The sequence below is a fragment of the Physeter macrocephalus genome, chromosome 15, assembly GCF_002837175.3.
Source record: "Physeter macrocephalus isolate SW-GA chromosome 15, ASM283717v5, whole genome shotgun sequence".
NCBI lineage: Eukaryota > Metazoa > Chordata > Mammalia > Artiodactyla > Physeteridae > Physeter > Physeter macrocephalus.
Window position 1 is genome coordinate 18,265,916 of NC_041228.1, and position 15,460 is coordinate 18,281,375.

General features: G+C 38.3%; 1 protein-coding gene across 1 annotated transcript in view; it reads right to left on the reverse strand.

The window, feature by feature from the left end:
- Positions 1 to 15,460, reverse strand: part of COL14A1 (collagen type XIV alpha 1 chain) — a 265,739-nt gene that overhangs the window by 116,686 nt on the left and 133,593 nt on the right. Inside the window, exons 23-25 of the mRNA XM_024129388.3 lie at positions 12,956 to 13,072; positions 4,942 to 5,088; positions 1,033 to 1,089 (exon numbers count right to left, since the gene is read on the reverse strand). Of these exons, the coding sequence (XP_023985156.1) occupies positions 1,033 to 1,089; positions 4,942 to 5,088; positions 12,956 to 13,072 (321 nt within the window). The remainder of the gene's footprint in view (positions 1 to 1,032; positions 1,090 to 4,941; positions 5,089 to 12,955; positions 13,073 to 15,460) is intronic.

A 15,460-nucleotide genomic window follows, 5' to 3' on the forward strand; every position in this document is an offset into this window, starting at 1 on the left:
CCTTTCTCTATGGGTCACACTAAAGCGCTTACGGTTCCCCAAACACATTACGTGCTTAGATCACTCCATGACTTCGAGCGCTTGTCTCTCCATTATTTACTTGTAAAACTCATTCTTCAAAATGTAAATCCAATTCTTCCTCCTCCTTTACAGGTAATTAACCTGCAGCAGCGTTAACTGCTCTCATTTCTGGGCTACCATAGTATAATCTCCACTTTTTAACTCATTTCCTTGGCTGGTAATTACCTAGGCAAACACCTATCTCTCTTGCAATACTGAAAATAAGCAGAGAGCAGTAATCATAGATTGTTATTGTATTCCAAGTACCTGGCATAAGAGCTTTGAGAATGAATAGTAGGGTTAATAAATGTTCATTAATGGCATAAAAAAAATTAATGATCACTACTGTGTTTGAAAAGTTTTTAGAAAGTTACCTTAATGGCTCAAGTAAGAGGTGATGAGAAACTCTTGTGATGAAGATAGAAAGAAACAACTGGGAGAGGCATTTGGAGGTAAGCTGGAATACTGTTACCCTTGTCTACAGAATTATAAACTACATTCTCACTCATAAATTATGTAACTACTCTTCCTTGGTAAACATGTACTACTCTATTTTTGATGAAATAAATATGAAGAAATTCTGTTAGAAAATTTATTCTGTGGGTACAGTCTACTATTAGATGAATTTTTGTTGAATATATTTGACATATACACTGCATAAAATTAAAGTGTACCACATATTAATTTGATACATTTATATATTGTAATATTGTTGATACAGTGACGTTAGCATCTCTATCGCATCACATAATTATAGTAAAATATTGCTGCCTCTATTCATTACACTGCATATTAGATCTCTATGTCTTATTTACTACTCATTGCAAAGTTGTACCCCATAAGGGTTTGATAAGCATTTGTATTAAGGAGAAAATATCTTCCATTAATACCTTGGTTTTTAAATGAACAAGCAAACAATAACAACAGAAATCTAAAACCTAAAATCACATCATGATTGTATAATTCTTTTACCTTCTTTTGCTGGTGGAATGGTTGGAGGAAAAGTAGGTGGCCTAGTAGGAAGTGATTCTGTAAAAGAGAGGGAGAAAGAACATCAATTAACCATCTCATCTGTGGTGAAGAGAGGGAGGTCATGGAGTCATAATTCTTCAGGAGAGTCAATGATTTTGACAACTGTCTTCTTTGAGAATTTAGTGAATTTAGTACCCACTATAAATCAGCCAAAGCCTGTGAAAACTGGTTCCAACCATCCCCTCAACATCAGACTGAAGGCTTGAAATGTCATCTTGCCACAATTCAGTTTACCCAGTGGGAGTCAATGCAATCAAACTGTCAACTACAAAGTGGTTTTAATGCTGATTTAAGGTTGGAACCCTGCCAACCTATTTCAGATTAGTCTCTGGTTGCTTTCACACATATAATAAACTTTATTTCCATTCTGCCTAAGGATTGACCATCAATCCATGTTCAATAGCACTTTCTCCCTTTTTACCCTGCATCCCCAGGATGTGGTCGCCAGGGGAATCTGATTTACTCTCTACTACATTCAGACTGTGTCTGGGAAACTTTCAGTTCTGAGAACAAAGTGGCAGGACCTTGGGAGGCTATGGTGTGTCCTGATCAGTTTGACCTGGATGATGAGGGATGAGAAATCTGTGTAATACGTGGAGGTGTGGTTTGGTTAAAGGTCACAGGTATAGTCATATCAGAGCAGTGACTTTCTTACCAATTCACATGGTAAAGCACCAGGAAGTTATGGCATCATTAGGTAAACATCCTAATATTATTTTTTTACATATTCTTTTTTTTAATTCTTATTTAACACTAAAGATTTAAGAAAAATTGAGAAAATTATTTTTATTATTCCAGTATAATATGAGGGAAAACCCTCAACAAATCATAGCCATTCACACAGAGGAATGTCTAGCCTCTGCAGACAGTAAGTGCCAACTAGCTGGAAGGAATTGAGCTCAAGCAGACTCTTTGCTGGGAATGTTGTAAAAGGAATTCCTTCACTGCCAGGAAGCTTGGAAGAGACAAATTCTAAGGTCTCTTCCAATTCTAGGAGCCAATAAAATAATATTTGAGTAAAGTGATTCAACATTGAAAGGAATGAGATATATTACTGATATGGAAAAATGGAAAAGTGCTTGAGATTAATTCTTATGTGAAATGAAGCAGAAAACCATGGTACAATCCCATCTGTGAAAAATGAAAAAATCCTATTTAACTGATAAGTATAATATTGATTTATCTATACACGTCTATATGGTTATACACACACACACACAAAAAAAAACAAAAAACAGGCAACAGGTAGAATTTCTTGAAGGAGACCAAGCTGGTACAAATGGGTATTTCTGGGAAGAAAGAATGAGGAAAGAGGGAAGGTGACAACACAATATATACCTTCTGTTGCATTATTACAGATATAGAATATCACTTATAACTTGTACAGGCAATTTTTTTGGAAACTAAAAAGTTTCAAAAGTAAAAACATTTGAGACATTTTAATATTCAAACTAGGACTGCAAAACTTTTTTGAAAGCACCATAAAATCCTTCTAGAGCCAGATGTAATTATCTTAAAAATTTGTGGAAGCAGTGGGTCATCTTTATAATGGTGCATTTTCTTTAATGTGAAAAACTGAGGCATATCCTAACTTTAGTCAATAAATCAAGAACAAAATCAATGAGTGGCTCTGGAAGCCAGATCAATATGTTTGGTCAGAACCTCTGGCCTACGAGTCTCTTGGGTAAGAAGAACCACAATGAACTGGGAACATGTGTTTATATTCTCTGTGTGGCACACAGATGGTCCCTGTGTTCAAGTCTGTGAGAAGCTGTCACATAGAAGAGGGAACAGTCTCAGTCTGCATTTGCTTCAGAAGGTTGAACTAGAGCCAGTGGGTAGAAGCTATAAGATGACAGATGTCCCCAACAGAAGGAAAACATTTACACCAAACAGAGCTTTCCAACATAACCCTGGACTGGGAGTTAACAGTTGTGAGGTTAAGGTTAGGGGAATTTGAAGGAGACCAGAGTCCCCAAACACAAATATTTTTAGAGGTCAGTCAAGTAATGAATGGGAGCAAAGAACATAGCCTAAACATTAAGGAATAACAAACTTAAGAGCACATACACTGTCTAAAAGAGAAAGCAGTTACTGAGTTTCTGTAGATTTAGCACCAGGAGGATTTGTGTGCCCTGTGTTGTCAGATCTTTTGAATTTTCAAGAATACTTTTAAAACTTAAAAAAAAAAAAAATAGCCCAGAGGAAAATCATAGCTGACAGTGAGATCTAACCCCATGGCCATCAGTTTGTGACTTCCAGGAAGACAGCAAGGGTGATAACAAAAGTAATTGTTCAATAAGATACAGGTTGAAAAGTTCCTCAGCAGGCTCTCTTCATTGGATCTTTACCACCACCAAAGGAGGTAAGAGAGTAGGTATTTAATTTTATTGGTAAGCAAAAAGCAGCTCGGAGATGTTAAATTGCCCAAGGCCACAATGCTAAAAAGGACCCCAACCAAGCCTATTTGACTCTAAATCTCATGCACTACCAGGTCTCTAATAATTTTGAAATTATATAATCCTCTATCCATAAAACAAATTCTAATGAGCAATCAAAAGCAACAAACAACTGATACATTCTCCAATGTGGATAAACCTCAAAAACATAGGCTAAGTGAAAGATGTCAGATGCAAAAGACTACATACTACATATTTCCATTTATATGAAATGTCTAGAAATGTACAAGAAAAGAAAGTAGACTGCCTGGAGCAGGCAGTAGGAAAGAAGACTCACTGGGGATGAGCTTGAAAGCTCTCTGGATTGATGGGAACGTCCTAACATTGGATTGTAGCAATGGCTGCACAACCTTTAAAATGTACCAAAGATCATTGAGTTGTATGCTTAAAGTGGGTGAATTTTATGGAATGTAAATTATACCTTAAAAATACATGTGTCATGTAAAATGTTGACTATTTCAGTGTTATGAAATAAAGTCTCTGTGTTGGAAAGTAGATGATTCTATTAACTATACTTTCACCTTCTCTGTTTGAAGATTATATGTTGATGATGATTTCTTTCTGCATGTTCAGAGCAACTGAAAGGCCTATATACACGGGTAGTAGAACTTTCTGAACATCAAATGCATGATAGAGGGGCTACCAAGAAAGCCCATCGGCCACAACCTATTCCGATACCAATCTTTGGGGATTTCAAGTTTAAGTTCAAGATACTGAGTTGGGGACACACAAATGTCCCCTGGAATTCACTACCATTCAAACCATTTTAATGTTTGTGGCCTCTAGGTCAGGAATCCTTGATTAAAAGGATACCAAGAAGTTGACATACCAAGAAGTTGATACCCTCCTTGCTGTTTAGAACATGTAAAAAGTGCTTTGTTTTCATTTTATACTTTGCCTTTCCCTTCAGTGCGTCACATTTCCAGCCAGCTTGGAAAAAGAGCGAGCGCCTCTCAAGTAGGCAAGTCTAGGGTAGCCAGTTGGAACGTCTTGGCTCCATTCCCACCCTCATGGCTGTAGTAATGTGCCATTGTTTTAATGTCAGGACCCAGTCCTTACACTTCATTTCACACTCCACATTCCACAGATGTTCCTAATGGAAACAGATCACAGTATAGGTCATTGTTTCAAGCACTTTGCCATCCTATGGCCTTATAGTCCCTGTGACAACATATGGAGGATGGAAAAAAACCATACAGATGACATTAGTGGGCCACAAGCAGGGAATCCTGGGACTGAATAAGACACACAAAATTTGTATCACAGATATACCCACACAGCAATGGCTAATATTTTTCTAAATGGAATAAGATTTTTGAACCAAAACAGGACGCCTAAAATACTGTTTGTTCATGAAGACAGGGATCAGGAGAGAACACGCTTGACTTACGTGTTTTTTCCGTTATGCTCACACTGGGTCCCTCAATCTCGTGGAGCTTTGTGTGAACGCTGATTTTATATTCTGAATCAGGCTGAAGTCCATAGAAGCAATGTCTGTTTGTCCCTCCACCCAGAGTGGATTCTTGCTTTTGTGTATCTATAATCAAAACAAAACAAAACACACATGAACAAAACATACATACATGAACTTTTAAAAAACTTTTTAAAAACAGCCATCAGTAGATGATTTGCTTCTAAAATGCTTAATATGCATGGCCTATTCAGATAACTCCAGCATGAATTAAACTTGTTTGAGGGGGTGTATTTTTTTTTTTTTTTTTTTTTTTTTTTTTTGTGGTATGCGGGCCTCCCTCTGTTGTGGCCTCTCCCGTTGCGGAGCACAGGCTCCGGACGCGCAGGCTCAGCGGCCATGGGTCACGGGCCCAGCCGCTCCGCGGCATGTGGGATCTTCCCAGACCGGGGCGCGAACCCGGTTCCCCTGCATCGGCAGGCGGACGCGCAACCACTGCGCCACCAGGGAAGCCCGGGGGTGTATCTTTTTTTAAAGAGTTAACATATCCACTGTTTTTTTTTATATAATTGAAAATCACATTTTATATGTTCAGAAATGAGACTGACTAGGAAAAGGCTGCTGAGGTCAATCCTTTAACAAATGGAGAACTGTTAATGTTTATAATTATATGTACACATCTTAATTGACCTTTTGAACAGGTGTCAAGGTGAGTATATTTATATATATATATTTAAATAATTCTAAAAATTCGAATTCCCTTTTATTCAATATGAGTCTCCAGAACACAGTCAAACAATTAAAAATTGACATAAAAAGATATATGCTTTTGGCCCCATACAACTTATTACCATACAATAGGATGCCCTTCCTGCCAATGGCCTAAAGATATAAGTATGGAGTTAGAAACTGCAGGGTGCTAAGCAGGTCTCATGCCTGTGGGCTAAGAAGTGGGCTTCCAAGGTCTCAGAAGCTTCATCTATGGGTCCAGGCGGTTTGCATAGTTGCCACAAATGCAGCAAGAGCTTGGAACAGTACTGGGACAGCCAGGGTGTCCCCGGACTGTCCAATTCATACCTCTCAGTCTTGATTTTTCACTGACACTCAGGATTTCTTTCGATAGCAAAGGAGACTGCTAGGAAGCTAGGAGGAGGCTCTCCAAATTCCCTGGATTCACTTTAAAGATCCTTTTTTATTCTTTTAAAATCATAATTGAGGAAATAGGACACGGTGCTTAAGTGGCTTACAACCATAAATCATCCCATACATCTTGGTTTCCCAGCTCCTGGTTCCAATATTCTTTTTGTTCTACCAAGGAGACATGCCACACACAGCCATTTCCACTGCCACCCTCTCTGCTCTGGCTCCACCATGGCAGAGGCATGACAAAGAATTTAGGAGGCCTGATTAACTGTTGGCTAATTTCTTCATTCCCATATCCACAGCAAAATGTCCTTGCCTTCCTAGAAGAATTAGTGCTTGCCCTCAGGTTTGGAGACTGGGAGAAGTTGGATTAATTATATTAGTCACCTCCTGAGAGCTCACTATGGTCCCTGGTTCAGTGCTTGGTACTTAATGATAAAAATAAGAGCAAAGGTAGTAATGGCCAACATTTAGTGAGTACATACCATGTACCAGGCACTATTCTTAGGATTTTATGTGTATCAATTCATTGGATCCTTATAATATTTATAATTATCCCCAATTTAAAGACAAGAAACTGAAGGCTAGGAAAGTTAGTAGCTTACCCAAGTCCATACACTAAGTAGCAGAAGTGAAATGTAAATTCATAACTTGAAGCCCAGTCTCAGAGGACGTTGCTTTAATTTCCATTAATAGATCATAAAATAATATAAGTTAAATATACAATTTTTTTCAAAATTAAAGAGTTGGAGAGATGCTGAGTGCATATGAAATTAGTAAGCATGATAGTAGGGAGATCAGATGAGTCCTCGTGGCTCAGTGCTTTATAGCTCCATTGGACACACACAGCTGCCTACCTTGGTGGCTTCCATTACTGAAGAATTTAAAATGGGTTTTTTTCATAGGCATAGAGTGTTTATTTATTTATTTTTTAACCACATGGATAATTGGTTAAGAAGAAGAATCCCTGCTACTATGAAAAATACTACCATGCAAATTTCCCTCTAGATTGATTTTCATCTGATCCACAAATTGCATCCTAGTCAAAGCTTTATATAGTTTTATTTCTAGGAATTCAAAAACCAGTGTTTAAAAACTACATTGATGGGCTTCCCTGGTGGCGCAGTGGTTGGGAGTCTGCCTGCCAATGCAGGGGACACGGGTTCGTGCCCTGGTCCGGGGGGATCCCACATGCCGTGGAGCGGCTGGGCCCGTGAGCCATGGCCGCTGGGCCTGCGCGTCTGGAGCCTGTGCTCCGCTATGGGGGAGACCACAACAGTGAGAGGCCCACGTACCCCCCCCCACAAAAAAACAACTACATTGATTAAATATTATACATATTTCTGAGAACTCCTGCAAAATGTTATTTATAGTTTATTAAATATGAATAAAATATAGAAAATATTAAAAAATACCAGTTGCAGGGAACTATATTCAATATTTTGTAATAACCTATATGGGAAAAGAATCTGAAAAAGAACATATATACATATGTATATATGTGTGTATATATACATATATGTATACATACATACATATGTATATATGTGTGTATATATACATATATGTATATATGTATACACACATATATAAATGAATCACTTTGCTGTACACCTGAAACTAACACAACAGTGTAAATCAACTATACTTCAATAAAAAATAAATAAATTTTTAAACAGAGCAAAAAAAAAATTGCTTTTTAAAGCATAAAACGTGAAAATGTTAAAAAGTGATTTTGGTCTATTTTGAAAGTATAATACCTATTAAATTTCAATCTGTATCTTAAATACATATATTAAAAAATATATTTATTATAACATACATGTCAGAACAAACATGATATATGTCATTTAAAATTTTGCCTATGGACAAATCCTGATTTTTTTTAAATATAATTAAATTAAGGCCATTTGTTGAAAGCAATTTGAAATTTATTTTTCTAATTGTGAATATTAAAGAGTTTCAAAAGGGAACATAATATAATCTCTAGTAATATATTTGTGTGGAATGACTTAAGGTCTACCTCAATATTTTCTTTATCATATATTATACAAAATAATGAAATAAAAAATTGTTAAGGTGTTTGTGAGATTATGTATTGCTGTGAAAGGAGTTTAATAGTAAGAAAATATTAGTAAACCCTGCCCTTTGCTTTGCTGATGTCCAAGTTCAGTCTGGGGTTCCCAGGCTCAGAACCCCATAATAGCTGCTTCTTTCTGACCATTAACCACTCTTTGGAGCCTCCTGCAAGCTTCTGTGAGCCACCTGTAATACAAAACATTTCCCAAATCCATGCATGGATCATCTTTATCTAGCTCCACAAAAGTTTCCAGGACTCTCCAGGAATCAATTCTAGAAATGCACTTTTCTGACATTTCCTCTATTTCTCATGAATACCCATGTCACAGACCCTTGACATAGAATATAAATGGGCTTCACTACTACTACAAAAACAAAAACAAAAAATCTACAAATCATTGGAAAACTGGAACAGATACAGTAAAATTAATGGGAAACAGTATCAGTTTGATCCCAGTGCTAACGAAGAAGGGTTACATGAATGGGGATGTATCCATGTTGCTTTTGGCATGTGTGATTCAGGTCTAATGGCTTTGCCTTAAGGAAAAACATTTAACGCGATCAAATGGTGATTAATTTCCTCAACATCTTGTGCCAAAAGCCAGGAGTTAAATTTATTTTTTTGGAACGGGGGAAAAAATCTGTCATTGTGCATTCATTCTTATGAAGCAAGGCTAAATACATTCTCTGAGTTACTGTCATAGTGATCATCATGATACCAACTTGACTCCCCAAAATGTCCTATGAGTGGTTACTGAGATCCACAAGCAAAGAATATCCAGGATCCAGGATAGTCAGCTCGAATTTGATGATATATGCTTCCACTCTCCAGGTCTTTCAAATACCCTGACCCCCCAAGCATAATATCACTGCTTCAAAAAAAGTTTAATCTTGAGAACAGGTTTTTATTTCATATGATCATTTTGGGGGGGATCTGGTCCCTGATAAGGTAGGTTCTCCACTATGCTGCAATTCTCTATTCTTGTTAATGGATGACACAGCAAAATTGACATTTTGGTACCTAAAGATAGAAGACAAGTTGAGCATCCTTTGAAACTTTAAAAAATCAGGCTAAACAGAAAGTCACCAAGTTAATGCAATTAGGCAGGGAATACAGTATTGTGGTCCATGTGGTGTATAAATACATGAACTTGAAGGGAAACACTACATCCAACCTCGGGTGTCACGTCAACTCAGAAACAGCTGGACAGAGAGACAGAACTCTTGAGCACCTGCAGAACTAAGGGAGGTTCTCATGGGGTTCTGGGTTATTCAAAACCACCCCAGAGTCTCTGACTTTGGTCTGACCTACGATTAACCAAAAGCCTACAATTTAATTTGGAAAGTGGATGACTGACTCAAAAGCAGATCTGAATTCAGTCTCTCTTGAGAGGACTTGATTCTTCTGGTAATCTTTCTTTTTCTCCTTTTTGGCAATTAAAAAATGTCAAAATATTTACACGGGTACAGGACAGCTGTTGTTTTTGCCTGTCTTGCATCTAATCTTTCTTTCTTTGAATCCATTCCTCCCCACTCAGAGTCTTTTTGATTTGCAAAGGACTGAATAAGAACGCCCACCTCCCCCTCCAGACACAGGGCTGGGAAGTAACCAGGTTTCACCCATCATTTTATTTCATGCCCTTGAACTCAATGAAAGATTTAGGAGCATGTGACCCCAAACCAGGCCAATACAGCTCAGTTCCTGGACTTTTGTAGGAATAGTTGAGAAACAGGAGTTCTGTTTTCACTAAAACTATTAAGCTGGAAGCGAGGAGTATGTAATTTGGATTAGACTGGGGCCAACTCACAATCTGGCTGAGAATGAAGGCAGAGGAGAGCAGAGCAGAGGACGGAGTGAGGCTTCATCTCGATGAAATTGCTTGAACACCTAGATTTAGACGTGCCTAAAGCCAGATACTGTTGAACTTCTCAGTATGTTAGCCAAGAAATGGACCCTTTCGCTTAAGTCCCTTTTATTCGTGTTTCTACCATTCCCAAACAAAACAAGCAAACCTGAATGATACAGCCTTGCTGCTTTATTCACAAAACCTTGGAAATTTATAGGTATTACCTCAGGTGAAAGCCTCAAAAGAAGTCATTTAGGAGAAACTGGAGCCCAGAGAAGAAAGTTGACCAGCAGCTGTGGTCAGAGCAGACGCAAACCTACTGACTTCATCTCAGGATAAAAGTGCACTGACCAGACCATGGGAAATCCACACACACACACACACACACACACACACACACACACACACACACACACACACACTGAGAAAACTACCTGTCAAACAGTAGGAGTTTGGCAGAGACATTCATAAATAAGCCAGCCTGGGATGAGGCTTTTCTCCATCCCATGGAGGAACTGGGTCCCATTTCTCTCTAGTTTCTCCTCTGATTGAGGGGGAAGGGCTAAAATTTCTGCAGAGGCAGCATAGGTAGCCAGTGGGAGATATTACAGAGTTAAAACAGCGGGAGCCCTGGGACTCAAGTGCCCATGGAAGAAGGGGCATCTGATCACAAGTCCTTCGAAGGCAGTGATCAGGATAATAATCACATTTCTCTGTGAGATAAAGAAACTCAACCTAATTCTTCCCACTCCAATGTGGAAAGACTGCTCCCTGGCCTAAACTGTGTAAGTTAAAATATCTAAACATATTCCCTGTTGCTTTCCCCACCCCAAACATCAATTAGAATCTGTTGCTGTCTAGTTGGTTAATAATATTCTGTCGGACACCTGAGTGAATAAGATGTAGGCTAACTGGGCTTATAAATCTCTCAGCTATAAGTGCTGACGAAAAATAAATTGAGCAACACTTTTGTTCATTCCTGTTGAACTGAGACAGTTGAGGCTCAGTCAAAGAGGTTTTTGGCAGCCTGAAAACAATCCTGGGAGAGTACAAATTAACTTAACTGGAAGGAGGAAATAGGAACTTGCATTTTTTGCTAGTAAAAATCTTGGCATCAGAAAGAGCATAGTGAGGTTATAAATTACCAGATCAATAGTTATCAGACCCATCCATCACATCCTCTGATAACAATCCCAGTGCCATTTTGCAAACGTGCTCAAGTAAAAGCATTAAAAAAATAATAATAAACTGATGGATTTCACTAATCCCATGAGAGAGAGTTTTGATATCTTTATGTCAATCAATATAATTATAATTTTTAATGAAAGCCAGTGAATATCTACAGGAACCTATGTCTCAATGCCAACTTCTTAAATGATATAAAAGATAAAAATATTCTGGAGTAGTTTGGAAGTGTGATTTTTATAGCTACTCTTTTGTTAAAGCTTAACAAATACCACCAAGTGTGATAAATGTCAACCCTTCTATATTAAAGTGACTTAGCTAGTCTGAAAAAGATAAACGAAACATAACTCCTCAAGATTTATAGTTGTTTCTCAAACAGTTGCATATCTTTCATCTAATTCTGCTTAAGCATCCCATAAATCACATAAAACCACCACAAAACCCATATGATTTGTCCTGACTTTCCCTTATTCAGTGTTTATTCCAGATTAAAGCCACTCCCATAAGCTTAGCCAATGTCTGGCTAAAGGGACCCTTAGGGGATCACATGGCTTAAGCAGGCCTGCGGAGACAATGCCTTGGTTGGTGTCGGCAGGAATCTCTTCTCGTGTTCCCCATCTCCTATTCTCGTATTTTCAGCATATTTCCAAACACCCTCAGCACTCTACTAAACTGTGCTTTCCACTTTCTGGATTGGATCAAAAGTGGGATTTCTGCATGTTGAATGTAGTTATAGCCAGGGATGTGGGCTACGAACTAAACTCAGTCCTATCCAGATCCGAAAAGTTAGCTCTCTCTGCTTTTTCAAATGGGGAAACCGTGATCATTTACCCAGAAAGAAAAAAATTTAACGATCTTATTAGCAAGTTTGAAAGATTAAAAAAAATCATCTGGGATTTTCTAGTGTCTATGTCCTCCCTCAAAATAACAAGACGTATCTCTTCTACTGATAATACAAATCTGATTAAAGTTAATTTTCATTATTGGATCTCATCTTCTGAATATTACTCATGCTGATAATGTGAAAAGAGGATTAATCGTTCCTAGAAACTCATTTTTGGGGAATCAGTCTTTTGTCATTGTTCTTGATACTTTTAGTGAAAATAAGCAGATATTTTTAGTGTTTCAACTCTGAAGCCAAGTCCCAAATTGTAGATGTACTTGAGAGCTCTGATGCTGAAGAAACTGTCCGTGATAGCATAGATACCTCATATCATCTCCTGAATGAGAGTTTGCTGCTCATCAATTATCCCCAAAAGTAAAAAAAAAAAAAAAAAAAAAAAAAAAAAAAAATCACTGAGAAAAAACATTAGAGTCAAACCTAGATCCCCATGGAGTAAAGACCAACATAACAGCACCATATAATTTTAACATATGTTATCGGTCCTGCCTATTCAGCTCCTATCACCAATAGCAGCTTACATTTCCTGGGTGCTTAATATGTGCAAAGCCCTGCTGCAAATGTTTTACACGGATTGTCTCAGCTTAATCCTAGCAGAATGCCACAAGATCAGCACTATGGTTCTACCCATTAACTACAGATGGGAAAATGGAGGTTTGGAGAAGTTAAAAAATTGGCTTAACCAGCCGTCCTGATTCCAAACCCTGCACGATCCATAACATAATATTGCTTCCTCAAGAAGAATGCTTTTGTCTAATGTTCCTTGTGGGTTGTCCACAGTGATTGGCACAGAGTACATGAGTGCTTGACAAAAACATAAGTGATGGATTGCACTTACCCTGGCGGGATTCTATAACTATCCTGTAAGCAGTGGCATGACGTTGCACCTGCCAGCGAGCACACAAGCTGGTCGTTTGGATCTGGTCTGCCTGAAGATTGGTCACACCCAAAAACACTACAGTGAAATAGAAACATAACTATGTCACATTGCAGACAATGCCACAAATGTCCCCAAGTCTGAATTAACATGGTAAAATTCGAATTCAAAGTTCCATAGCCAGTGGTGGGAAATTCGTCAAGTCACAATAAATTAGTGCACAAAAGATTAACTATCTTATGACTTAAAAAAGCAGCTGCAAAACATGATGTATGATAGGGTCTGCCTGCTATTTGTAAACACAAAAGAAAATATATATTCTGGAAAAGACCAGAAGCAAGGGTAGTAAACTTATGGGTGATTTTAAATCTTTCCTCTTTATTTATGTGTGCTTTTAAAATATTCCACAATTAATATATAATACTTTTATAATAAAAAAGTTTAATACAATACGCACTTATCAACCACTGAAAGATAGTCATGGTTTAAATGAAAGGGAAGAGCAAAGCAGACAAAGTGGAAGTCTTATCCAGACAGGAGCAGTTCACACGGACTGGCCTTCAAAACATGATTGAATGAGAATGGATACATATTTGAAAATTTAAAAAGGAAAGATTTACACAGATAAAAAAATAATCAAAAGAAATACACAGATTCTTATACTCTTAGAGCAAACACTGTGATATTCAAAAATGATTCACAGGGAGTTTATTTGGGGAAGCAGTAAAAATATTGTTTCTCCAATACAATAGAGGACTAAACATTCAGTGTTTATCACTTAGATCCAAGCAGAAAAAGCAGAAAATTAATAATGTTTACTTTCTCTAATGACCTCTGACTTCATCCTCATCATTTCCTCATACTTCCCCTCTCTTTTAGCTAGTTCATAAAGTTTAAAAATAGCTTATACTTTTCAAGACAGTAGAGATAATCTGGACTAATCACAGTTTTCCTCTATTCCTTTCTGTTAGATCAGCAAGGGAAAACCTTCTTCCCTAAGGCCAATTAAACAACCCTCTCCCTCCAACAAAAAAGGAAATCAATAACGATTTATATAACCACATTAAATTTTAAAAACACCTTGAATTAATTTATTTGCCATTGTATGGGGTTTTATCTTGCTTGGGAGAAATAGAGAAAACAAATAATAAGCCAATCTAATTTTTACTTTAAGGGTAGACTGTAAAACAGTTCAATACCCTCAGTCTTTTAAAATATATTTGGAATAATCACCACATTTATTAAAGGGGAGAAGAGGGATGAAACAGAAGAAAGAGGGGAGCAGAGAAAGGAGGATAAAAAGAGACAAGAGGGCTTCCCTGGGGGCGCAGTGGTTGAGAGTCCGCCTGCCGATGCAGGGGACGCGGGTTCGTGCCCCGGTCTGGGAAGATCCCACGTGCTGCGTAGCGGCTGGGCCCGTGAGCCATGGCCGCTGAGCCTGTGCGTTCGGAGCCTGTGCTCCGCGACGGGAGAGGCCACAACAGTGAGAGGCCCGCGTACCGCAAAACAAACCAACAAACAAAAAAGAGACAAGAAAGAGTAAGGAGAAGAAAGACCAATAGAAAATCATGGACATAAAACATGGCACAAACAGAAAGGGTAATCTGGAGAGGAAAATGAAGATAAACTAAAGGAGAGAGGTAAGAAAGGGTAGGGAAATGCACAGGGGACTCCAAGCTGTCCCTAAGGAGGGACTGAGGGGTTGCTATAATGGCACAACACAGGGAAATTACTTGCAGTTTACAGTAGTACCTAAAAGAGTATCATTTCAACAGCCAAGTACGAGATCAGAACCACAGGCCAAAGCCTTCCTAGATCTGTTGAAGACAGAGACTATTTCTTTTGAGATTAAATTGATTCCCTATCTAGCCTTTAAAATCTAAAGATATTCCATAAAAGAGAATTCAGGAAGCTTTCTCTAATGAAAGGATAGGCCCTACATAAAACATAGTTGCCAGATATAGGTGGCTTGGGGTTTGGTCTGATATATGCCTCATCGTTACCAAATTCCTTTTATTGGATTAATTTTTTGATTAGCAGTCAGAGTGAGATATGGCCCAAATGCATAAAGCACAATTGTTACAATAATAATAGTGGCTGTTCATTGAGTGCTTGCCACATGGTAGACACTTTTTATACATTATCTCTTTAATCCTACCAAGCAGCCTGTAAACAGTTATGATTATCTTCTTCTCGGAGTTGAGAAAATTGAGGCTCAGAGAAGTTAAGTAATCTGCTCAAGGCCTTAGCTAATTAAGTAGAAGATTTAAGATTTTTTTTTTTTTTTTTTTTTTTTTTTTGCGGTACGCGGGCCTCCCTCTGCTGTGGCCTCTCCCGTTGCGGAGCACAGGCTCCGGACGCGCAGGCTCAGCGGCCGTGGCTCACTGGCCCAGCCGCTCCGCGGCATGTGGGATCTTCGCGGACCAGGGCACGGACCCGTGTCCTCTGCATTGGCAGGCGGATTCT